Below are 25,488 nucleotides of genomic sequence, written 5' to 3' on the forward strand. Positions count from 1 at the left end.
CCTCTTTCAAGATGACTTCCCCGAGGATCCTGGGCCTTGGACCGGAGCCTCTTCCGGCCTGGGCAGGGGGCGGGGTTCATTGAGCAAAGCTCTGCGTGCAGGCGCCCGCGACGGAGACGCACTTCAGGGCGCAGGCGCACGGAGGGGTGGGGGAGGAGGGAAAGCGACGAGTAAGATGGAAGATGAGGAGGTCGCTGAAAGCTGGGAGGAGGCGGCAGACAGCGGGGTAAGGAGGAGCCGCCGCCCCGGGGCTGGGCCGGGCGGGACCTGGCGTGAGGGAGGCCTCCGGGGAGCGGGTCTGGGGATGGTTCTCCCCGAGGAAGGGCCCCACACGCCGGGCCAGGGATGAAGGAGAGGCCCCTGGCCCCCGAGCGCCGCGAAGGCCTCTTAAAGGGGCCGCGTTCCATTTCTCCCTTCACCTCGGCACCTCCTTCCCCCGCTGCCCCCGGGCAGACGTGCGCACCGCCGGGGCGCCCCACCCGCCGCCCGGGGCCTCTCTGCCGGGCGCCCGCCGGCCCGCCCCGGGCTCCTACGGGCCTTCCTCTCCCCGTTGGACCCCCCCACCCCGCGCCCAGAGCACCATTTTAAAGTTCATGTGCTCTGATGGGGAGCGACGCACAGTGTGGGGAGGGGTGCGCGCTCCGGGGCGGCAGGCGGGGCCCCGGAGAAGAGCGGGAGGAAACGGAGTCATTTCTGGACCCTCGACTCTGCCAAAGTGCCCGCTGCTTTGTGCCGTCCGCCACGGTGGGCGAGTCAGGGCTTTTTTCCTCTTTCAGTTTTACTCTGAGCGCCCGGGGCAGGCCGGTGTTCCGGGGACCCCACCAGAACCGCCAAAAGCCTCGGCGGCAGCCCCTCTCCCACGGGCGCGAACCCCGGGAGGACCTCGAAGAGTGACCGCCGGGAGCGGGGGCGCGGTGCGTGAGGCAGCCGCTGTCCCGGCGGGGAGGGGGAATGGACCGTTCGGCTTTTTGCTTTTGGGGGCTTTTGTTTTCCTCCACAAGCTGTGCGAAGATAGTTTATCCCTAGCTGGAGCAGCCAGTTCGACTTGGTTCGTGTTTAATTTGGCATTTTCAGAGTGTGTGATTCCGTGGTGACCCTGGTGAAGGTGTGGAGGTGTTTTGGGGCTCTCGTGTTCGTGTTCGTGTCTGTTCTTCCCCCTGGAGCTCTGTTTATCGGGAATAGGGCGTGGAGAGCCGAGTGTGGCTCAGTCGCTCAGTCGTGTCCGACTCTTGCGACCCCAGGCTCCTCTGTCCATGGGTTAGAGTTAGTGGGTTGCCATTTCCTTCTCCAGGGGATCTTCCCGACCCAGGGATCGAACCCGGGTCTTTGCGATCCCATGGACTGTAGCCCACCAGGCTCCTCCTGTGTTGCAGGCAGATTCTTTACGGAGCTAGGCGGGAAGCCGGGTAGAACGGCAGGAGCTGGGTTCCCCCTCCCCCGAGCGCCTTTGAGGGTGCTTGTCGGCGCTTGAGCAGGCTGAGAGACGGGCCCTCGCCCTTAGCGTTCCCTTAATGTTGGACCTTTGGCCTTGAAGTTTTTCCCGGTGGTGGTTTAGCATCTCTCAGGGTGTTTGTTTCTCACCTAGCATAATTGAGGGTTTGAAGAATTAACTCGTTCAGAACGTATTGAGTTCAATTCTTAGACCATCTTTCTTGAATTTTGACTTGAGTGAGGAGAGCAATGGAAAGATTTTTATGGGGAGCAGCAGGTGTCAGCCAGTCGGGTATTTATTCGTTCAGCCAGCAGTTTGGAGTGCCTGCTTTGTGCTAGACAACGTGCTCAGCAGCGAGTTTGTGTCAGAGAATTCACAGTCTCCGGTAGAGGCGTTTACTGCCTGCCTATGTGAGTGAATCATTCAGAACCCCTCCTGTCGCTCCCAGTGAAAGAGCTTGGCCTACAATTTGAATGTGACTCAAATGATAAGTTTCTTGAGAAGCTTGTCCTTTCTTTGTTTTTCCTCACCTGTTTCAAAGGTACAGGAGTTTCTCATGTTAAAGAAGAAAATGAACAAAAAATGAATGTAGGGTCCAGAAATTGAGGATTGCTTTAGTTTTTGAGAACCAGTAGAGGGCTTAGAGATAAACTAGCCCACTCTCAATTTTATAGCTGGACACCAGAGATGTCAGATCTAACTTGGATCTTTCTGGTGCTCATCCAGTATTTTTTGTACTAAACCCTTCATAAGTGCCAGGTACAGAAATGGAGCCCAACCTTGTCACAGTGACATCATAAGCAGTACTCCCAAAATGCAAGTTCCTTTATATAGCTTTTATTTAATTGAAACACCCTGTAGAGGTATTATCCTCTACAGGATAATAAGTAAGGAAACTGAGATTTAGGGAAACCTGTCTGGTTCAAGGTCACGCAGATAGTAATCCGGAAGCTGGGATTTGACCTGTCTACCTCCAAATCTGGATTCTTTCTCTCGCATTCTGCTGCCTCCCACCTGGAGATCTATGGACAGTTTGGGAATTGGGCGCTGACTTTTGTTTTTAATATGTTTGCTTTGGGCTTATCCTTGAAGGTTCCCTTGAATCTGATTCCCTTTGCGAATTTCATAAAGAGTCTTGCAAATGTGCACTTTTGAAGGAGAGGATGAGTTGTGATGTCTGTATCATGGGGAAACTGACTATACAGTGTTTCTCAGATGTAGCCAGCTGAGTATGTAAAAGTCTTAGCTTCAGGTTACCCTGTCTCTCAACTGCCGTACGGTAATGAGAGTTAAATTACACACACACACACACATCTCGCCTTGCCAAAATAAAAAATGGGATGGCGAGGCTAGCAAATGGGGGTTGACTCATTCTAAACATGAGCATTTAAGCTTTATGTAATCTAGAGTTCTAATCCTTGAAAGTAGAGGCTTTTGGTGATTCCTGTTCTCCGACACCACAAAGAATTTTGCCATCTTGCTAGAATTTCTTTCTTATTTGTCAATACATCTGAGGTCATTGTTTCCGGTTTATTTTCAGAACACTCAGTATCAAGTTCTGTTGTGTCCTTTGAGGGAAGACTGACTTTGAGAAACATCTCAAATATTTTGTAAATAGATTGCTTTTTGCTTTTAGTTAGTATAGTGAACACTTACCTGATATAAAATTGTCCCTTTACCTATTCTCCCAAGGAGTTACAGCCTCAAAAAAAAAAGACAGTTTAACAAATGTGACTTATATTCCATCAGGGAAGTGATTCTTTAAAAATATACTGCCTTTGGGAGAAATGAAAATGTAGAATTGAGTTAATGTTGATTCAGACTCTTAAGTTGTGTCCTTATCTTAAGCACATTTCGAGGACAAATAGTGCATTTTGTAATTGTCATATTTCCCCCTAAATCAGGTTAACAGTTTGCTCAATATGAAAAGAGCTGATGTTCCCAGGCTGCAGCAAAATAAGGTGTTTGCAACAGAATTAGGACTTGATTGCAAGGCGCCAAGCAGGGAAGTGGGAGACAAGTCTCAGGTCCACACCACCTGGTTTTTAGACAGGAGGGTTGTCTGTCTTGTTTTGGCAGTGCCTCATGGCTTGTGGGGTCTTGGTTTCCCAAGCAGGGATTCAACCCCAGCCCTCCATGGTCAGAGCGCAGAGTCCCAGCCCCTGGACTGCCAGGGAATTCCCTAGTTAGGAGTTTCTAAAGGGGAAAGAGAGGGGAAGCTGGTGGTTAATCATTCTGTTGTGATACTTCTTAATCATCCTTCCAGGAGCCAGGCTGTCTGTGCCTTCTACCCAGTGGTCTGTGACCTGGTGGTCCGGATGTGGAACCTGCAAAGGTCATCTTATTCTGAAAACAACTTAGACTTGTGCATCAGTGATGTTATTAGAGGTTACATTCTTAAGACATTACATTCTTAAGACATCTGGTACTGATTAATTATTACCGTGCAAGCATGGGATAGAAGTTAGAGAAAGAAAAGGGAGAAGGGAAAAAGTTTAAAAATCAAAACATTTCTAAAAGCTAGTTAATGGACACGGGTTCAGATTTCTGATTGTTTGACTGAAGCTTTATATTCACTTGTTTAGACACTCAAAAAAGATACAGCTTACTCCATCTTATTGGCAATGAGCTAACCCAGTCCTAGGGGAAGGATAATGGTACATAAATGGAATTGAACTGGTAGTTAATATCAAGCATTGGCAACCTTTCTCATTTTGTTGCGTCTCAGAAGTTGCCTTTTATTCTCTTTTGTAAGGGCAAGTCATGTAGCTAATTGGAAGAAAGTGTATCTTAAGTTCAAGGACAGTGGTCTTCTGGACTAAGAATTTATGTTTACTTTCTACTCTGATAGAGCCAGTCATCTGAACATTAGCGCTTCAGGGACATCATGTGATATGTGAGTCTTAGTAAGGTGTCAGTAAGCATGGGATACTTGCTGTGTTCCAGGTCCCAGGCACAGTCCATTGAGGAGACAGGGAGGCAGCACTTTCTGTGGGAGAGGTATAGACGGGGTCCTGGGCCTGGGATCAGAGACAGTCTTGTAGGGAAGGTGATGCCCAAAGTAAGATTCCAAGGCCCAGTTGAATTAAGCACTAGTAAGTCTGGGAGGACAGGTAGAGTAGGACCAGTGCACTCAGAGGCAAGGAGGCAGTGAGAGAAGAATGTGCAGCATTAGGAGAGCTACAAGTATTTCCTTCTGGCTGGAGGGTGGGGCATTGGCAGGACAGATTGGAAAGAGATGAGGCCCAAGAGGTATACAGGGGCCGATCTGGAAGAGCTTGTACACGGTTCTGGAGAGCTTGGACTTTGTCCTGAAAGCAAAGAAGAGTGTTGGAGGCTGGTTTTTTTTGGAGAGGAGTGAGTTTTGTACTTGTTGTTGTTTAGACTGTGCGTGTTCTTTCTGTAGTTGAGGAGCAGGGGCTTCTCTTGTCCTGGAAGCGGGCTCAGTGACTGCCATGCCCCGGCTTCTAGCTGCGGCCTGTGGGCTCAGGTGCCCCGCAGCGTGTGGGAGCTTCATTCCCTGAGCAGGGATCGAACCCACGTCCCCTGCATTGGAAGGTGGCTTCTTCAACACTGGGCCACCAGGAAAGTCCCCATGGTTAGATTTTAATTTACAAGATAAGAGCTTTGATTTGCTTAGCTTTCTTTAGAGAAGAGATCGTTCTTCCTGAAGCAACGCTGCCTGCCTCACTGTGGGTCTCCGGTGCTGCTGAAATTGCTGTCATCGCAGAGGGTGTACCCTGGGTGTGGATGGGGGGCAAATACTAGTTATTTGGGGGCTACCTGGTGCTGATTTCCTTCTGTTTGTCTTACAGTAAAGAAGGCATTTAAGGTTTGTGGTATCAGCACAAATCCAGGGGTACTGTGGCCAAAGGAGCCACTGCTAAGCTGTTTCTGGTCCTTACGGAAAGACTGAGCTCGAGGGACTGATGTCTTCAGAGGGGACTTTCTATAAAGTGGTTGGCTAGTTGAGACAAGATTCTGCTGAGCAGTCTGTGCCTGGGACTCTGGAAAAAAGATGTTTCACTGTGATTTCAGAAGAAGAATAGCTTTTCACTCGTGACTGCTCAGCGCTCTCCTTTGAGGCTGCATGGGGGTTTTGTTCCCAGCGTGCTCAGGGTGTACAAGAGAGCTGCCGTGGTTGCTGTGGGTTGGAATTTGGAAAGTTGCTTTTCCTTCTGCAACGGGATAGAACTGTGTATCTTTCTGAAGCTTTGGTAAAATCCTTCCAGAGAAGAGGCACTGTTGTCTGGATCTGGTGACTCCAGTCCCCTTGGAGCTAGCCCCTTTGCCCCATTTCCCCTCTGTGCTGCAGTGGGGCCCCCACGTTCATGTCAGTTTAAGTCTGTATCAAGTAGCTGGCCTTCACAAGGTGGAGTGGGTTCTTTCCTGCGCACTTTCCATGGAAATAGAAATTCTTTTCCTGTCACGATAGCTACGGACTTGTTGGGTTTCCTAGGGGATCGAGTTTAGCTACTTGTATCTGTGGCCAAAATACAGAATGAAATTGGTTTTTCTTAAGTGGTTACTATAAAGATTGCTCTTCCCAAGTGGTTTCTAAACTCTGCTCGCCTCCACCAAACATCCTTCTCCTTACCACCCAGTTCAGCTCTTTACAGGATAAAGATCAAAGCCAGCAGCCACAGAAGTTAGCAGCAAATCCTAACAGTGGTCTCTGTGTACATAAAGAATCTTATCCCTGAGGGTAAGACATTTAAAAATGTCCCTCACAGTACGTCATCCTCTCCCAACACCCAAAACACTTTCCCTTACAAAATGAACACAGGAAACAGTCTTTCCTTTCTAAAAGGAATAGTAAACATTGTTAAAATGCAGTTAAAAATGGCATCTTTCAGGGGTGTGGTCCTTAGATGAGACTGCGCAGGACAGTTGTGACTAGAGTCTGGAAAGGCCAGGACTGGCGGCGCTCTTCATAGACCTGGAGAGCCGTGTCCAGCCCCTGTGCTCCGGCCTTCTTGGATTATAAAGGCACCTGTGACCCTCCAGCCGTCCGTCCTGTTCCTGCTCTGAGCTGCGTGTCTCCCTGGGAAACAGTGCCTGTAAGCCGGTGAACTCCCACATCCACTGGCCATTCCTGGCAGGGCTCCCCACTCCTCAGGTAGCCTCCTGAGGGCGCCTTAGGGGGCGGGCGGAGTGCACTTCGCGTTCACTGTCCCCTCTGTCCCCGTGACCCAGTGGCGTGTGCGGGGCGGGAGCTCACATAGGTGGTCCCCGCTGAGGCTGCTGCCACCCTGAGCCCACACTTCACGACCTTCCTGGACAGTCTGTTCACCATGGCAGAGAACTGACTAGTTAAGTGCTTTAAGGTGTTTAGTTCCTGGTTCCTTTGCAGTTGTGTATTTCTTTTGCCTGGGATTGACCTCCTGCTTCTGTAGCCTGGATGATGAGCTAATGCATTTTGTGTATCTGAGAAACTTGAACTCAGTGCTCAAGAGCCAGAAAGAATCCTGTTGTTAGTTGTAATGCTAAGAACAGTGACTGTGAGATGCTGGTTGAAATCTTTTTTTGAGCTGTGCTTCGATGCTTGTGGGTTCTACGACCAGGATTGAACCCAGGCCCTCAGCAGTGAAAGCGTCAAGTCCTAACCACTAGACCACCAGGGAGTGCCTTGAAATCTTCATTATAAATGGAAAATAAATTTTTAACATCTGGCCAAGCCTCTGGAGAGAGAGAAAGTGAATAATGTGCTCAGATCTCTCACCAGCTCCTCTCTCTCAGGCCCCCTGTATCTGTAGTTCACGTTGATGGCCTCAGATAACCTATATCCTGTGGGCTGCTTTGGGACCCACTTTGCATTTTGAGTGTTAGATTCCAATGCCTTTACCCAGGCCCTGCTTCCTCTCCACAGCCCACGCTGTTGCCTCCCTGCCGTGTTCCCTGCCGTCCTGCCTGCTCTATTGGCTTGGCCTAAAAGCCCTGTGTTTCCTGCCCCTTCTGAGTGCCATGATTCTGACTAACCAGTGGTGAAGGTGCCTTTGGGTGTTTGAGTAAAACCTGGTGTTGTGGGGGCATCATAGAGATTTTGCTCCGTCCCCCAGAGTCTGTAGGTCTAATAGTTCCTTTGGGAGAGAAGCCTTGCTGTCTTCATTGTAAAATGTAGCAAGAAAGGATAGATTGCCTTTGACAGTCAGTGACCCACTTTCTCCATCCGTGGCAGGAGAGAGATCAGGAGTCTAGGCTCAGGGCTCACGTGCCAGGTGTGGTCTGGGGCAGGTCACTAGCTACTGTCAGTGAACAGTTTACTGATGACCTAGTGGAGAGTGTCACCCCCGCCAACCTGAAGACTGCAGTCAGAGGGTCTCATAGAGCTCTGAGAGAGCGTCAGAGAGGTGAGGGGGAGGCCAGTTGGCGTGTGACATGGTGAGGGGCGTGTGTGATTCGGGCACACGGCTTGGTCGGTCACTGCCATTCTCAACGAACAGGTACCTTAGTGATGGTTTTAGTGCTTTTCTCAAGTATGGGAAGATGGGAGAAGCTGGGTCCATAAAATTTTCTCCTGAAGATAGGTAACTGTCTGAGGCTCAGCTCTGCCCGTTTCCCCAGAGCACAGTGCCTCCTCCTGCTCTCCGCCCTGTGTTCTTTCCAAGGGTATTGAATGCCAGTGATTGCAGTGCCTAACGGCTTGGTTCTTGTAGAACAGGATGGTGGGTGACATTCTTTACTGAACAGTCCCTTTTGCTTTCGGTCTTAATTTCAGCCAAGGTGTGGGAGGCATTTTATGACCACTTTGCCCTGGAGTACTTGGAATGCTCATTTCCAGGTCAGGTGAAGATTTTGTTGATAGGCCATTTAATGTGCTATTGGACTCAGCCCTGTTAATAGTAATCAAAAACCTCTGGACTGCCTGACTTACTAATCTGTTATGGTCCAGGAAATGGTTCCCTCTAGTTGCTTCTTCCTATATCTAGGGTTAGCTATTACAGTCATTAATCTTACAGAACTATATCTTTGATCAGTTGTCTCAAGTGACCTTGTCATCATTAATTGTATTGAAGGGTCAGTCATGCATTTGGTAGTTTAAAAAATAATCTAAAAAAAAAAAAATGATAATCTTATAAAACAGGTAGAATACAAGTAGCAAGGTTGTAAGTAAGTATTTAAGCTGAGAACTTCCGTTAGGTGTGGTCCAGTATCTCCCCAAGTTGTCTGACCTGTTTGTTCTGCAGCAGTCCCTGTGTTTAAGAGAATCAATATATTGGCATGATACATAAAGTTCCCTAGAGATGTCTGTACCTACGAAGGCAAGTGGTGGGTCATTTTGACCCCTGCCACGATTGAGAAAGGAGTATTGTCTTCTAAGGAGTTACATGCCTGATGCCAGGAGGAAACAGGGATGGCCATGGTTGGGCAGGCATTCCTACCTTTGAGAAGGTCTGGTTAGTGCATATGCAGGCAAGCAGTGCATGCTGGGGGGAGCAGGAGACCCGACGGACAGGGGAAGCTTCTGTTTACATTTTTATCTTGCCTTAAAATTTGTGTTTGGAAAAAAAAAAAAATTTGTGTTTGATCACTACCTTTGGGGCTTCCCTGGTGGCTCAGAGGATAAAGCGTCTGCCCGCAACCCGGGAGACCCGGGTTCGATCCCTGGGTTGGGAAGATCCCCTGGAGAAGGAAATGGCAACCCACTCCAGTATTCTTGCCTGGAGAATCCCATGGACAGAGGAGCCTGGCGGTCTACAGTCCACGGGGTCGCAAAGAGTTGGACACGACTGAGCGACTTCACTTTCTTTACTTTCTTTCTTTCAGCTTTGTTTTCCTCATGTGTGAAATTAGATTAATAAAGTCTACCCTGCCTAGTGATAAGAGTTAAATAAAGTTATTCCTGAGTGAAAAGATCATTCTGGCTGCTCTGCAGAATAAACTATAGGGGCAAGAATGGAAGCACAGAGACTTATCAGGATACTGTTGGTAATTAAAACCAAGATGGTCACAGCAGCAGAAGTATTGAGAAAATTCCGCATACATTTTGAAAATAGAACCAACAAGATCTGCTGATGTGGGTGTGAAGAGGCCTCAGAGGTGAGTCCAGGGTCTGGCCTGAGCCCTGGAAGACTGGACTTGCTGAAATGGGGTGAGAGGAACAGGTTTGGGTGACGGGATAAAATCAAGAGTTGGTTTTGGACACAGTAGGCTGAGGTACCTTTTGAAATCCAAGTGGGACTGTGTATATGAATGATTTTAAAGCTGTGGAACTAGATGAGGTCACTTAATAAGCCAACCTGGAAACAGAAGGGGCAGACTCTCCAACCTCAAAGGATCGGGAGAGGAAGAGGAACCTATCTTGTTACAGAAGAAATCAAATACGAAGCGTGAGAGGGAACTACCAGGAGCGTAGTGTCTGGGAGGCTGAATAAAGAAAATGGTTTATCCATTCTATTGATAAAAGCTTACTTCAACTTTAAAAATGCTGCAAGGAAGGAGCACTGAGAGTGCTGAGTTAAGTGAAGGTTTGGGATTCACCAGTAAACGTAGTGCCACTGCAGGCTATTGGAAACTCTGAGAAGGATGGTTTCGGAGGGACAGCAGAGCTCAGAGAGCTGAAGTGAAGTGAAGTGGAGGATGTCACCCAGAGCAAGGCCTGAGCCAGACACTGGGCACTGAGTGAGTGCTAGTTGCTTTATGCTGAGACAAATAGGACCCACCAGAGTGGGTTTTGCACATCACTAAACACCATGCCTCTTGGATCCTTGAGGCACTCAGTCACTAGTTGCTGACAGATGTAGTGGACAAGAGGGATACTTGTCATTCTAAGGTTAGGTCTAAAGCAGTGTTATCCAACAGAAGTATCCTGCAGGCCATGTAGGTAATGTAAAGTTTTCTAGAAGCTATATTTGAAAAGTATAAACAGACACATGAAATTAATATTTTTAATTCAATATATACAAAGTAGTATCAAATCAACATATAAACAATATTGAAAATACATTAAAGAGCTATGTTACTCTGGGAAGTCAGCTGTGTCTTTGGCACTTAAAGCACGTCTCAGTTTGGACTGGCCACATGTCAAGTGCATACCAGCCACATATGGCAGTCACCACTGTGCACTGAGTGGTCCAGCTGGATCTAATGCAGAGGAGAGTGTGCCCAAAGGATTCCTTCTTTCTGGGCAGGCGTAGAGGGATCCGGAAAGCTCTATCGAACTTGGAAAAGAAAGCAGGAAGTGGGTGTCTCTTCCAAGCAAATAGAAATTGTTTGGTCTTTACTGGATACCACCCCAGAGCCCTCTGTGGTTTTCTGGTGCCCCTGACTTGTTCCAGTTCATATCTTGCTGACCCTAGGAGTTACAACTGATTTTCCACAGTAACTTTTTGAGTAGTATTGATACCAACTAATAAGAACCATTGCTGGCTGCAGCTGAAGTAATCTCAGATGACTTTCTAAACCTAATCTAAGGTTACAGAGATGGGTCCATTATCAGATGCCTTTCTAGATTTGAATGTCCCTATTTAAGAAGTGTCTTTCTTTGGGGTCCCTTTTTTGCTTTCCCCCTATTCTTACTGTCACTCTTTCTCCCCGACGTCTCTTCTCCTTTAAGTTTCTGCAGCTCTCCCGGGCTTCTCTCTCTCTCCCGACAGTGTACACCTCTGCCTCTGCCTGGCTAGGCGCTCCCTGTCAGCAGGGACTGCCTAGCTCATCTCGGTCTCCAGCTGCTAGCGCATCTCCTGCTCGACAGCAGGTTTTCCGTAAATGCTTGTCTCCAGCTTTTTTTGTTTTTAATCACAGTGAAGCAAAAGGAAAATGGCCAAAGATTTCCTTAGGGAGGGAGCTTTAGAACTTTATCCTTTGCCCTACAGTGACCCACATAATTAAAGTGGAATGTCTTTCCTTGCTGTGGGAGCCACAGGAAGGCGGACTGCCTGGTGGGCAATAGAACCTTCAAACCGACCAACCCGAGTCTGTGTTAAGGAGGCAGCTGACTGCTTTGCGGCACTGTACCGCTCTTCTTTGTCTCTCAACTTCTGAATTCTGCCTTTTGCTCTTTCCGATTTACCCAATCATGTTTGCTCAGGAGTTATTATTGTTATTGAACCTGTCAGGGATCCTGAAGCATCGCTGTGAAATCAGACCTGGGGGAGGCAACTGTGGGTGCCCTCGTTCCTGGAGTTAGCCGGGGGACGGGGTAAGCGGAAGCACTGGAGCCGGCCAGCCCCCCGGGGCAGGACCACGTCACCGCCGTGCCAGTGACGTGGAGCGAAAGGCAGGGATGAAGCGCCGTTACTAAAGTTGATATGAAGGTTGTTAGGAAAAGCTTCTGTGCATTGCACATCTGGACTTGAAATAGCCAGGGGCGTGCTTTAAAAGTTATGGAGACCTTTCTATCTGACTTTAGACCATAACCACCCATGAAACCAGGTAATCTTAAATCAACCCTGAATATTCACTGGAAGGACTGATGGTGAAGCTGAAGCTCCAGTCCTTTGGCCACCTGATGCGAAGAGCTGACTCACTGGAAAAGATCCTGATACTGGGAAAGATTGAGGGCAGGAGAAGGGGATGAGAGGATGAGATGGTTAGATGGCATTACCGACTTGAGGGACATGGGTTTGAACAAAATCTGGGATGCAGTGAGGGGCAGAGGAGCTGGTGTGCTGCAGTCCACGGTGTCAGATACAGCTTAGCGACTGAGCAGCAACTACCTGCGAGTTATTTTTGTTTTATCCCTAAATGAAACCGAGGCCGTTGTGGGAGGAGGCAGACTCCCCCCAGGTGTGTGGTGTGGAGACACAGGTGCCTTGCTGGGGAGGCTGCCCCCGGGGTCTACTTGCAGATATGTGGTTCCCAATTTGGGAGAGCTGGAGGAGACTGCATGAGCCTGTGGGGCATAGCGGTTCACAGGGAGCCCAAGATCGGTCATTCCGCCTTGAATTTGAGAGGAGAATCAGAAAAGACCAACTTCTGAAATGGCAACTGACAGAGAGACACATTGTGCTCACTTAGATAGTAACTGTTGCTGATAAAAAAGATGTTGCTTCCTAAATCAGAGCCAAGACCTCTTAGACCTCCATTCGGTAATGAGATCACTTGGATTCTTGGAAGTTGTGTCGGCTGCCTGCCTGCCAAAACCAGAGGGTCTGGGTTTGGGTCATCAGAGAGAGGGGTGCTGTGGTGGAGCGGCCCGGCCCGTCCTTTGACCCCGGGGCGAGTGAGGGGGGTTCTGGGAGGCTGGCAGCCGCAGGCCAGGCTCCAGAAAGGACTAGACACAGACACACACCCCGGATAACAGGTCAGGATTAGGGTTTGTTCACTTTGTCTGCTGTGAGTGTGGCTAGTGTGAATCCGCTTCGCCATTCCTAGGTGAAGTGGTAAAGTCTGTTTTTTGCAACAGTACGCTGTAACAATGCTGTCCTTACTGCACTTTGCACCAAGGCCCAGAAGAGTCTGTCTCTCTCCTCTCCTCTTTCCATCTCTTCCCTTCTCGAGTTTCTCTTTTCTCTCTTGTCCACCTCTGTGTCACAGGAGCGGGGCTCTCCCTGTAGTCTGCCTGCCATGCACACACATCCTGACCCTCCATTCCTTTGGAAGGTCGTGGCTGTGTCACAGTGGAGACTGTTCACGGTGTCTCCTTCCGCTCCTGTGCGTCCACCCCCAGCTTTCTGCTGGAGGTTCACATGAGCACATTCATCGCAAGACTAAGGGCCTCAGCAGCCAGTGCAGCTGTGCGTCTTTCTCCGGTGTGTTGAATTTGCAGGCCTTGATGTCTCACTGCACTCATCTTGTGGCGGTGACCTCCCTTCTATCTCTCGTAAGGACCAGCCTGTCCAGAAGCACCTTGCTGCCCACGGTGGTTCTTTGTGACTCCCCGACCCTAGGCTGCTTGCTTTTGGATTTGCTTGTTCTTGCAGACCAGGCAGCACGGACCTCATTTTGTAGCGGTGAAGTGACACCTGTGCTTGGTAACAGCAGATCTCCTGCTTAGGATTTTGACCCAGAGAGAGGAGGCACAGAGCATCATCTTCTGGAGTCTGTTCAGTGCTACTTGACAACAAATAAAGAGCTTTTCTGGAAGGAGAAGCCATGGGAAATGGAACTTTCTTAGCCCCTCACCTGTGAGTACTTGTGCCCTGGTGACTGACCCTTCCTCTCTTGGAGTCGAGTTCCAGCACCGAGCTTGTGGGTTTCTTTCACTAGCCGTGGAGGCTGGGCCTCTCAGGCCTGTGTGCCTCCCTGTGGAAGAGGAAGGTGCCCTTAGCTAGCTGGATTCCTTGTTGGGGCCACACCAGGCCTTCTGCAGCCGATGGAATCCCTTCAGCTGTTGCCTCTCTGGAGGAGACCGGCGTTCTCCTTGTAGTGTGCCCTGTAGGAGAGTTTCCACTGGGTCCAGCTCCTCAGATCCCGGGTCGGAGAGTGGATTGATTGCAAGGGCCTGTCCAAGGAGAGGATGGACTGACTCATGACACCTGGACAGACTCCAGCAGGAGACTCGGGGCCTCCTCCAGCTGCTGGCAGGGCGCCCGCCTCCTGCAGACAGCCCTGGGCACGCTGGCCTGCGGCAGGCCAGCCCGAGGTGGCCAGGGCCCACTTTGCACCAGGGCTGTTGGCGCCAGAGCTCGTCCTTCCCACTGCGGGACGATTTCCTCCTCAACCCCAGTAAACCATCCTGCCCGAGGTCGTGGGGAACAGTGCGAGTATTAGTTCCTGGGGTGTGGGGGCAGGGTAGGAACCAGGGGTTGGGAGGAAGCGGGGCTCGGTGTCCACTGGCTTTCCCAGGGGGTTGAGCTGTGTGGGGGGCGGCAACGCGGGGTGGACCTCCAAAGGCCTTAGTTCTGGGGCTGCCTTGACGACATGCTGCGCTGTGACCCTGGGGGGCTCTGTAACCTCTCTGAGCACCTTTCCCTCATCTGACCGAGAGAGAAAAGCCGTGTTGTCTCACACGGGGTCGGTCTGGAAGGGAGTGTTTGGGAAGGTGCATGGCAGCCCTGAGGCCCTGCCTCTGCGCACACCCTCCTGAGGGCCTCTTCCCCCACCTCCCCGCACACCCTCCTGATGGGGTCACCTCCAGGCCCTGCCTCCGCGCACACCCTCTTGAGGGTATCTCCCCACTAGGCTCTGCCTCCCTACCCCCCCCACACACCCTCCTGATGGGCTCTCCCCGCCAGGCCCTTCCTCCCCGCACGCTTTCCTGAAGGGCTCTCCCCCACCAGGCCTTGCTTGCTGGGCCTGGGCAGCTTCCCTGTCTCCCCCGCGCCCTGGAGAAAGAAGGGTGTGCCGTGCCCTCCTGAGAGGAAACCTGCATGGGCGCTCTCAGATACTCTCACCACAATGTGTGTTTCCCATAGTGCTTTTAAAAAACACCCGCTAACCTATTATTAGGTCCAGTTGCCTCTTATTTGGTCCTCACAGCAGTATAAAAGCAAGAGTTCTTGTAATGAAGTTTAAAAATTCAAAGCTTCCCCATCAAACTGAAGCAGTAGCTTCAGTCTCCCGGGGTGTGGCTGCCTGTCTGCCTGTCTTCGGGGGATGCGTGCCCCCTGGCCCCTTGGAGCCCCCTCCCCTCGCCACTGTGCTCCCTTCAGAGGGAGTTTGGGTGCTTGCCCGCCTCTGGAGGCATTTGATCTGACCCGTTTGAAGACATGTAAATCCCGCGGATGTAAAACCTTGCATTTATGATGGAGGAACTTGAATAGGAAGTCTCATTTTCAGATTGTAGCAAAATGACACAAACTTTAAAACTGCAAGTTATTTGCGAAAAGCCCTTAAAAGTTGGTGGGCATTAGTCTAACATGAAACATACTGTTTACTCAGGCAGTACCACTGTCATTAATCCTGAAATTTAGAAGAAATAACATTACCGAGTGTGTTGTAGGCATAGATTTTCTTTGAGTGCATGTCTGTGTGCTCACAGACAACATCTAGCTCATTTTCTTAACCCTCCAGGCACCAGCTTGTGTTCCAAGCTTGAGTAAGAGGTTTCATTCTTGTGGCTTCCTACCCCCTCCAGAGAGTTGGGGGTGCCCTCAGAATACATTTTGTTATGCTTGCCTAAATATAGTTTGAGTCTTTCATAAAAACAAAGCATGTTAAAGACAACTCAGCATCAGTCATATCAGTGTCAGATTCCACTTAGATTCAGCTTCATATCATTAGGCTAGCTTCATATTGTTTACAGGAAACGAAAATAAGGACTTGGAAGGAAGTAAAAGAGGGGGAAAAACATATTCCAGGTGATATCAACCAAAACAAAACTGGCGTAGCTTTATTAGTGTGAAATAATAGATTTTAAGGTAGAGATTGTCACTTCACAATGGTAAGCTTTAATGTACTAAAAGGAATAATTATTGATTTTTTCTTTAGTCTATAGATCAAACAAATCAATAAGATTGTAGAAGATTTGAACAATTCAGTTAACCAGCTTGAACTGTAGCCATCAACTATATTTCAGGACATAATTTGTGAAAACTAGCTCTGGGCTCTGAAGTTTTTGAAAAAAAAATTTCAAAAACTTCACTAAGGCCATCGTTCTTAACATTTTGCGAGTACTAGAGTCCTTTCAAAATCCCATCCATCTTATTAGGTCAGGATTTGTCAGCCTTGTCATTGTTGACCTTTGGGGGGTAGATGATTCTTTGCTGCGAGGCTGTCCTGTGCACTGTAGGGTTTTAGTGGGATCCTGGTGGGCATTTTAGCCCACTGGATGCCAGCACACCTCCCCTCCAGTAATGACACCTGAAAAATGTCTCCAGACGTGGCCAAACATACCAAAGTCACCCGGGTTGAGAACCATCCCGTAATTTTGCATGTGATTACGCCCCTGTCCAGCAGCTAGGTGGTCTTGCCCTCCCTGAACACGGTTGAATGGGACGTGTTTTAAGAACACACAGGACCGCTGAGGAGCCCGGAGCCTGGGCCACGCTGGGCGCCCCTTCCCTGTCCCGCACGGGCAGACTCGCACCCCCGGCTCTGGAGGCAGCCTGCAGGTCCTGCTGCTGAGGCTCGGAGGACTCCGGCTGCACAGATGGTTGGCTTCTCTTCTGTTCTAGGCCTTTTTCTCGGTGCTAGTCTCAGAGTTCTAGTCCATACAAGTGAAAAAAAATTGTAAAATATGTGCTACACGGGCTCATGAAGGGAGAGTGTGTGTCTGAGGAGCAGGTGATGACATGTATGGGCGCAGAGGAGACTTCAGAGAGGAGAGGCGGCCGCTCAAGCTGTGTTTGGCAGGACACCTGGGAGTTTACAAGGGGTGGAGACTGGAGGCAGGCAGACCGGCCGGCTGCGGGGTGGGCCGGCTTGGGTTTGCTGAGGCTGGTGTGACAGGAACAGGAGCTGAAGGCGTGCGTGCGGCAGGCGTGCTTAGGGCTTGGACCGGCCCGGCCAGCAGTTGAAGCGTCTTCAGTGGGCACAGGACACAGGCAGGCTCATGTTTGGAGAGTTGATGTGAGTGGCTCTTTGAAGGACAGGTTGGCGGCTGTGCAGAGACCCCAGCTGAAGGCTGCAGTCTAGAACTCACCGCAGCCTCGGGGATGGAGGGGGACGAACCTGCAGGGAGTCAGGGCCCCACGCCCCAGAGGCTCGTGAAGGGTGGGCTGCACCCATGACTTCTAAGGACACACTGTCGTCCCTGGTCACAGAGGACGCTGCCCTTAGCTCTGAAAATAAAGACAAGTTTTTATTTGAGAGAGATTTTTTTCCACTTTTTATATACATTTTTTTCCTCTAGGAAATAGACAGACGGTTGGAAAAAAAACTGAAGATCACACAAAAGGAGAGGTAAGGCTGCTGTCTGGTCTGAGGGCTCGCGCTCTGCCGTGAGTGCTGGGCAGCCAGTGGCGTCTCCAGCTGGCCGTTAGGTGTGGCAGGTCAGGCTCGTGGGCAGCAAGCGCTTCCTTTAGGGTCAGACACGGCGGCTGTGGGAGTGAGGCTGGAGTGGTCGCCTGCGTGCTGTGTCAGCGGGCCCCGTGAGGCGGCCTGCAGAGGGGAGGGGCCAGGCCAGGGCTGGGCGCGGAGGCGACTGAGGCGCGGGGCACGCTGTCTCCTAGGCGCCACTTTCCTTCTCTGTGACACAAGGCGCTTGGGCAGGCGAGTCCCCTGGACCCTGCACGGCTGGTGGCTCAGGGCGTCACGAGGGTATCGGGAAGAAGAGGTTCTCGGGAGTTCTTCAGGACCTTTCAGGATCGCTTTCCCCACTCAGGCAGCAGAGGGAGTGGGTTTGCAGAGCAGGTGCAGGTTGACTGGAGCGGTCTGTCTTGGCCCTGCTGACCTGTCAGCATCCCGCGGGGAGGAGGAGAGGGCCTCTGCAGGCTTACCTACTTGTCCCTGGGGGCCTAGGGGCCCTGTCCGCCCGCTGGCTTCCTGGCTCCCCGCCTCTCGGAGCAGAGCGCTGGCTCCCTGTCTGTCTGCGCGCCTGGTCACAGCGCCCTGGCCACCTGCCCTGGCCTCCCCGACCCGCTCCAGGCCCCGCGGTGGCAGCCCCCCCCGCCCCGTCACGACCCCTCCTGACCTCAGGGCCCTGAAAGCAGGCCCCTGGGGCTCTTCGGTTCTGAGGAGGAGCTAGGTGACCGCTCGGGGAGAGTCTTCGTGGCCCTTCCCGCCTGGACCCTTGCTCTCCGCTGGCTCTTGTCTCTTCCCTGTCGTCTGCCCCGCCCTGTGTGCACACGCCCGCCATGCACCCCCAGCCCTGGGCAGTGCTTTTCCTTGGAGCGCTGCCAGGCGCGGTCTCCATCATCCCGGACCACAGCCTAGCAGCGTCCAGCAGACTGGAGAGCCCTGCTGTGGGGCGGGAGGGGCTCTGCTCGGGACCTCTTCCGAAGGGGCCGCCAGGGTCCGGGAGGCACAGGCCCCTCAGCAGAAGGCCGGGCCGTGTGGCCAATCCCGTCTCGATGCCGGTCGGAGCAGCGGGGCAGGCCCCCGGAGCCTGGGTCTGAGCGCATGTTGGGACCTTGACTGGGAGGGAATGCTTTGCCGACCCTCAAGCTAAGGGACTCCCACCTACCAGCCTGTTACATTCTGGTCTGCGTAGGGAAGCCGAGGTTTCTGACTGAGGCCGATGGATTCTGGACGAGAGATGTTTTGTCGCAGGGGCCAAACTGTGGTGGTTGTGGCCGAGATGGTCACGAGGAGCCGGGGCCCCCACCCCCTCGCCTGGGGTTCGGTCTGGGGAGCAGACCTGGGGCTGTGTGAGCTTAACAGGCAGGCTTGCTGTTTGGCGAAACCCTTCCTGACTGAGAATTTCAGTGTCTGGTCAGAGGCCAGAGACTAATGAACAGGCTTGGGGAGGGGCGGATAGTCGCGGGTCGCACTGGGTACTCCATCATCGTGGACAGGACTTCTGAGGCTGTGTTTGCTCTTCGTCAGCAGGAAATCCAAATCTCCTCCCAAAGTGCCCATTGTGATTCAGGACGATAGCCTTCCCACGGGCCCCCCTCCACAGATCCGCATCCTCAAGAGGCCCACCAGCAACGGTGTGGTCAGCGGCCCCAACTCCGCCAGCAGGCCGGCCCTCCCGGTCAAGTCCCTGGCGCAGCGGGAGGCAGAGTACGCGGAGGCCCGGAAGCGGATCCTGGGCAGCGCCAGCCCGGAGGAGGAGCAAGAGAAGCCCATCCTCGACCGGTGAGTGTGCTCGCCCCGCCCCCCGGGGGTACGAGCGCGGCCTGCGGGGCGGGCGGGGCGGCGCGCAGGGGGGGGCGGCGCGGGTTCCAGTCACCTCGGCCGCTTCCTTCTGCTTAGCTTAGACCTACCTAACCCTCTGTGTCCTCACCGTCTCATCTGAGAAACGGGATGATGATCGCCTGCCTCATCCACTTATTTTATTTTTTTTCTCATCCATTTATTGTACAATTAAATGACAAGTGAGTTGCGGGTGTTATCTTCTGGGTCTCATATGGCCCACTCTGATGTTTTTGTGAATTTTCTAAATTTTTTTTATTCATGGCATTTTTGCCTCTGCAGCCCTAGAGGTTGCTTTATGTAAGTTTATCATCCCCCGGTAAAGCAGTATTTGTTAGAACATCCTCTTTCTAGCTAGAGAAGCCTCTTTGGGAGGGAGGGGGTATTCGGAGGCTTGGCATTCTAATCTGTGCGGTACTTCTGTGCCTTCACTATTCTGATGGACTTCCGTTCTCTCTCCTCTGAGCCTTCATTTGGCAGAGTAGAAGTCCGTTCTCTTCCAGCTCTTCACAGTCCTAGAGTTAGCTCGGAGGAGTGACGGGGCGGGCAGGGTCAGCCCGGCCTCTGGGGAGCCTGGACCCCGAAGGTCTGCGGGACACGTGCTCTCCATGGTCACTGTCGCTGCCCCGGGACAGCACAGGCCCTGGGGCACGCCCCCCGCCTCCAGAGTGCTGCAGGCGCTCGCAGATGGGGACCGTCCTCCCCATCTGCTCTCCGGGCTTCCTAGCCTGGAGGTGCGCCGAGTCTGCTCGCTAGAGAACTAGGCTTATGGGGCCAGAGTCGGCCGGGAGCCACTGGCCTCCACCCCAGACGCAGGAGTTAACTTTAAGATCTGGGGGCTTCTCCTTTGCCCTTTCTCAGGCCTCCCTCTGGTCCTCTTCTTTCAGGCCAACCCGGATCTCCCAGCCGGAAGACTGCCGGCAGCCCAACAATGTGATCAGACAGCCTCTGGGTCCCGATGGGTCCCAAGGCTTCAAACAGCGCAGATAAACGCGGGCTGCCAAGGATGCCGCCGCCCGCTGCAGGCCGCACTGCGGGGGCAGACCGCTGGACTTGAGCAGAGGGAGCGACCGACTGACTTGCACTGTGATCCCCTTTGCTCCGCCCACTGTGACCTTGACCCCCATGCACTGTGACCGCCCTTCCCCCTCTTCCCACTGCAATTGGCGTGTCTACAAGGGCTGTCCCCAGTCAATGGAAAGGGAAAGGGTGGGGGTTAGAGGAGGGTTGGGGGACCCCCCAGGGACTCAGAGTAGAGAGTCAGGCAGTGCCCCTTGGCCACTTGGGGTGAAGCCAGTGCCAGCAATAACAGTTTATCATGCTCATTAATTTGGGATTTCAAAACGCAGATGAGAACTCCCGTCCACCACCCTCAAGTGCGTGTCTTCATCACTTAAAAGCAAGTTCCATGGGAAAATATCCTTTTTTTTTTTTTCTTTCCTTCCTATTTTTGTTTGTTTATACAAATATTTGATTTTCAAAAAAAAAAGTGCATGGGAGAGGTTTTAGCAGTTTAATGAATTTTTAATTGAGAAAGGATAGTTTGGTAGTCTACTTAAAAGTGTTTCTGGGAAATTCACTAGAAACATTAACCAATAGGACTTTGGTGAGCTTAGCTTCTGTATTCCTACTGCCGCCCAGACGGGGCCGGGCTCTGCAGCCCCCAGGACAGTTGAGCACCCATGCCTATACCTCCCTCCCCCAGCTACGGCCCAGGGCCTCTGCGCCCTGCCTGCAGACTGGGCTAGCTCTGTAGGCTCCGAGAGCCTGGGGAGGGTGCCAACCCCTCACCTCTAGTATTTTGGGAGATGGAGAAAGTGAACAGACTTCCCCTTCCAAAACCCCTCAGGGTGGTTCCCTACCAGCCATGCTTACTGCTTCTGGAAGAAGGCAAGGAGTGAGGCTGCACTCCAGGCTGTGGGAATAAGGGCTGCAAGACTTGCTCCGTGTTTTGCTGTCAGCACAAGGAAAGCCAGGAGAGAGTCTGACTCCAGGACTCTGAGCCTCCTGCTGAGTGTGGTCAGAACACAGGTGGACTTTCCCGCTCCAGCAAGACTTAGAAATAACTCTCACGTGTCTGTGGGGTGCCATCGCTGTCGATGGCATCGGCTTGGTAACTGTACCCAGGACATTTCCCTTGTGAAATCACTACCTGAGGAGCAAACCATTCTGAGTATGTTTGGGGAAAAACAAGCTGTGCATTGCAAAGGTTGGTAATGACAGACTGGTTCCCCCTGTGCCTAGGCTACCCTCCATCCCTTTTTTCCAGAGCAAGGGCCTTGAGTGAAGGCAGTTTACCGTCTGTCCTTAAAGCCTGGAGACTGGCTTTGGCTCTTTGAGGTGGAAGAGGCTTAGAGGGCTCTGCCCAGAGCAGCCGTGTGTACCATCTGGCCCCTTTCAGGCTTTCTGAGCTGTCCCATTGCACTGCACCTGGCATCCCTCAGCCAGCCAGACGGCCTGCCTGCTCGGCAGATGAGTTTTGGAACGGGTGCTGTGACGTCTGTGGTTGGGGCAGCTTGTACCGGCCACGGTGGCGGGCCAGGTCTTGCAGGCTCACTCCTGCCTCTGGTCCTCCTGCCCTCACCTCACCCCGTGGGGATGTCAGCGGGGCCCAGCAAGCCTTGGCCCATTGCGTCTGCCCCTTAGGAGGGGAGGTTGGCTGCCAGCCGAGTCAGCAGCTAGTCCCTAGCACGGGCTTACCACTGAGTGGAGCCCGGAAGCGGTGTGTGCAGAGAGCTGGATGCAGCTTCAGTGAGAGCCTGGGCATGCTGAGTGCCAGCACAGGCTGTTCTGAGGATTGGGCGGGGGGGAAGGCTGCTGCTGTCTCCACGGCCCGGACCAGGTTTCTGCGTCCGAGACGGACAGTGTCCATCCCTCACGTGACAGTGGTTTCTGGCCCAAGATGAGACTGTCCTTTTCAGCTGGAGAAGGTACAGGGGTTGGCAGGTAGAAAGGCCAGAGGTGCTGGGGCCCCACTGTGGGGACCATCTGCTCTCGCTCCCCTCTTCTGGTGGGAGCCCAGGAGGCCGGCTGACGGGTGTCTGGATCGAGGGGGTCATGGGGCCTGCGGCTCCCGCCTCCCTGCGGCCAAAGATGGGCTCTGCCCCTGCGTGCCTGCCCCCACCCACCCGCAGTCTCCCCTGGCTCCCCAGACAGAGAGGTGACAGACAAAACTTAAACGAGATGAAACAGGAAACTCTTGTGTTGGGGGGAGGTGGGCGGGGAGATGGGAGAACGGTTTGGATTTTGTGTGTGTGTTTGTGGGGTTTTTTTTTTTTTTGTAGTTGTCTGTAACTTTCCTTAAGTGCTTTTTTTTTTTTTTTTTTTTTAAAGTAAGCTGCAGGCTTTGGCTTGGAAAACCCCGGAGGGGTGAGGGGGGCAGAAACCTGAGGCTGCTGCCCCTTATCTGCCTCCGTGGTTCTGTCCCCTTCCCCAGCTCCCCCGTCACCCCCGAGCCAGACCTCAGACCTCCCAGCTAACCGCTTCCCATGAGCCACTACTCTGATGTCAGCCTATAACCAAAGGAGCTGGGGGTCTGGGCCTGGTGACCCGCCCTTCTCCGCCCACTCAGTCAGGGTGCTCCCCACCTGCAGGCAGGAGGCAACACCCGATCTGCTCCCCTCAGCCCCTCCAGGGCCCCGCCCCGCCCTCCCCTGCTCACCCCGCCTGGGGACACTCTGCTCAGGGACGGGCCGGCAGGGCTGCCCCGGCTTCCCCGGTAGGCAGAGACTCTGGAAGCCTCTGGGGTCCTGTTTTCGGCCATGCGGCCCCCGGGGTGCATGCGGGCCCCTCGGGCGTCTGAACAGGGGGGCCCGGGAGGGAGCCTGCCCCCTGCCGTCCTGCTCTGCCGGTCCGGCGGGCATGCCCACCCCACCCCGCACCGCGGGCTCCTGAGTCGGCAGATGAGGCATTTTATAAATTGTATTTTAAATACATGTTTTAAACTTGTCAAATCCTTGTCCTCATTTCAGTCTCTGACCTTATCACCTTTCACTGTGGTTGCGTGTTTAACCGCTGGGAGCGCTCTGCTCAGTCCCAGGGAGGGCCACTCTGAGGACAGGACTGAGGTGGCATGTGAATTCAGGCCAAGAACCCAAACCCATCGACTCCCAGGGAAGGAGACCCCTGGGTCCTGGGTCTCCGCTTGGGAGAGCACGGCTCAGCCCCCCGCGAGCCTCCCCACCCCACCAGCCACCTTTCCATGGGGTCTGCCTGTGTGAGAGGCCGGGGTCGTTCCCAGGCAGGTCCCTTATATCCACCATTTCCTTCAAGCGAGGGGGAAGAATTCCTGCCCTTGCGGGGCTCCTAGTCCAAAGCCTGGAGAAACTCATCTGAGGACAGTCCCGTTCTGTGCTTGGAGAGCAGAGAAGGTCAAGACTTGCACCCAGGCCACCTCCAGCAGAACACCTGGCCCTCCGCAGGCTTTCAGGGCGGCTCCGCCTTCAGGGCTCTGGAGCCTGAGGCCCCACACTCTCACAGTCGGGTGGCACAGAGGCACAGAGGCTGAGGTTCTTGTTTATTGGCTTACCAGGCCACAAAAGAAAAATCCAGCAGCAGCCCCTGCCCGGTGACCCGTCAGACGCAGGCAGAGTCTGGACTCGGCAGGGTCAGTGGGTTCGAGCTGGTACAGAATTCAGACGGCCAGGTTCCCTGGGGGAGAGGCAGGGGAGAAGGGTGGGAGGGAGTGAGCCACCCCGTCTGCCCAGGGCAGGGATGGAGCCCCAGTCGGGCTGGGGGCCTGATTCCAAGGCTCGTGTGGTTTCATCCCAGCAGGCCCAGGGATGACCGCTGCAGGCAAAGCTCACATCCACCCGGCTGCTGAGCCAGTCTCCTACTACTATGAAAGCGGAATCAGACTCAGGCAAAGAACTTGAGAATTAAACCCTCTGTGTGAGAAAGGCAGGTAGTGCCAGGGAGTCCTGGGCACCGAAAGGCGTGAGTACGCTGGCTTTGGAACGACCCGCCCGGCCCAGAGATCAGTTCCTTCCCTCTCCTGTCCTTTCCCCTCTCTCCTCGCTGGAGCAGCAGTGTCTGCATCCGCCTCCTAGAAGGCTGGATGCCCCTTGGATTAGGCCGGGCCCTCTCACGAGGAGGCGGACGGGCCTACGCTGGGGCCTGCCCTGCCCTCGGGGTACCCACCTGCCTCCCTGAGATCCAGCGTGCAAGAGGATGCTGTGGATGTCGGGGCCCAGGCCGCTGGTGGTACACTGTTCCAGCATGTAGTGGCCGCCCTGCTTCCGGCGGACCGTCTTCTTGTCCAGCCGCGGGCAGAGCGGGATGCAAGGCACCTGGGCGTACGGGCTCTGCAGGTTGGCAGCTGGCAGGAGGGGGGCGTTTCAGAGCATGCTCAGCCTTGGGAGCCAGGCCGACCCGTGGGAGGGTTTGGGCCACTCACTTGACCTCCCTGAACTGCTACAGAAGCCAGAGATGATAGTGGCATCCTCCTCAGAGTTGACGGTGAGGGTTTAAGGGGTGGTGTATGTAAAGCGCTTGGCTGAATGCTGATGAGCGCAGGCTGACAGCAGCTTAGAAAGGAGCACACATCTAGTCGTTGGGAAAGCTCCTCGTCCACCCACCGGGCACACAGCAGGGGTCTGGCCTGCGTGTAAACTCCCCTTTCTGACATGCTCGCCGTGGGGCCTTACGCAAGCTGCTTAAACTTTAATTTTCTCATCGTAAATGCATAGAGTATTAATAAACACATGGTTATGATGACTAACTTCTAGCACATCTGCAAAGGGCTTATCACAGAGAGTGACCCCAAGGGTGCTCAAGAAATGAGGAGCTGGGGTTGCTCAGCCCCTCTGCCCTCCCAGTCCAGGCTCTTGGGACCAGCCGTGCTCCCTGGGCTCGGGCTCAGGGTAAAGAGAGTGGGGGGCTGGAGCTGGGGGTGATCGTCACCACACAGCTGGGCCCAAAGTGGGGAGACATGCCTCGGCCCCGGCTGGGGGAGCCCGGGGTGAAGCGGGGAGCTGCTGGGGGAGCCCGGGGCCCTCACCGTAGTTCTGCTGCTTCAGCCGGCTCAGGACCCTGAGGACTCTGCGTTCGGGCATCTCCAGGGTGTCTGCCTGCGGGGTGTTGTAGGGAAGCTTCTTCCGGGGCTGCAGCCGCCCTACGGCCGATTCCATCTCCCGAGCCTTACAGGTGCCTTCCTTCAGCTTCCTCTGGTAATAGCTGGGGAGCAGTGCCACTCAGCTCAGCACGGCCACGTCTCCTTCCCCTCCTCCTCCCTCCCTCTTCCTGAGCCCCTGTTGTGTCTGCCCAGCTCAGGAGCAGGGGCTCAGGAGATCTGGGCGTTCGTCCCGGCTCTGCCATTAACTTCTGTGACTGCAGGCAACTTACTGCCCTGCTCTGAGCCTCAGTCACCCCATGTGAAGTGGGGAGACGGTTATCTCTCCCAGTCACTGCAAGTCACCTGACTTCTCAGGTGGATC

At 53.3% G+C, this 25,488-nt stretch overlaps 2 protein-coding genes across 7 annotated transcripts in view; one reads left to right on the top strand and one right to left on the bottom strand.

Annotated features, from left to right (window-relative positions):
- The first annotated feature begins 74 nt into the window (after nt 1–74).
- On the top strand, nt 75–20,489 carry SZRD1 (SUZ RNA binding domain containing 1). 5 transcript variants are annotated; one of them, XM_061148006.1, is made up of 4 exons: nt 94–226; nt 17,109–17,158; nt 18,743–18,997; nt 19,942–20,489. In XM_061148006.1, exons 1-4 carry the CDS (start codon nt 176–178, stop codon nt 20,042–20,044), a joined length of 459 nt encoding a protein of 152 aa, XP_061003989.1. In that variant the 5' UTR covers nt 94–175; the 3' UTR covers nt 20,045–20,489. The 5 variants fall into 5 exon arrangements, with proteins under 5 accessions (XP_061003991.1, XP_061003989.1, XP_061003990.1 ...); XM_061148007.1 differs by having other exon boundaries at nt 18,746–18,997; XM_061148004.1 differs by lacking the exon at nt 94–226 and adding an exon at nt 589–744.
- Nucleotides 20,490–23,135: 2,646 nt separating this feature from the next.
- Nucleotides 23,136–25,488, bottom strand: part of SPATA21 (spermatogenesis associated 21) — a 28,490-nt gene continuing 26,137 nt past the window's right edge. Inside the window, exons 6-8 of one of the 2 annotated variants that reach the window (XM_061148003.1) lie at nt 25,053–25,228; nt 24,194–24,371; nt 23,136–23,704 (exon numbers count right to left, since the gene is read on the bottom strand). In XM_061148003.1, the coding sequence (XP_061003986.1) occupies nt 23,662–23,704; nt 24,194–24,371; nt 25,053–25,228 (397 nt within the window). In that variant the 3' untranslated portion in view covers nt 23,136–23,661. Of the gene's footprint in view, nt 24,372–25,052; nt 25,229–25,488 lie in introns of both variants that reach the window. The other variant, XM_061148002.1, reaches the window with a different exon arrangement.

The sequence above is a fragment of the Dama dama genome, chromosome 8, assembly GCF_033118175.1.
Source record: "Dama dama isolate Ldn47 chromosome 8, ASM3311817v1, whole genome shotgun sequence".
Taxonomy (NCBI): Eukaryota; Metazoa; Chordata; class Mammalia; order Artiodactyla; family Cervidae; genus Dama; species Dama dama.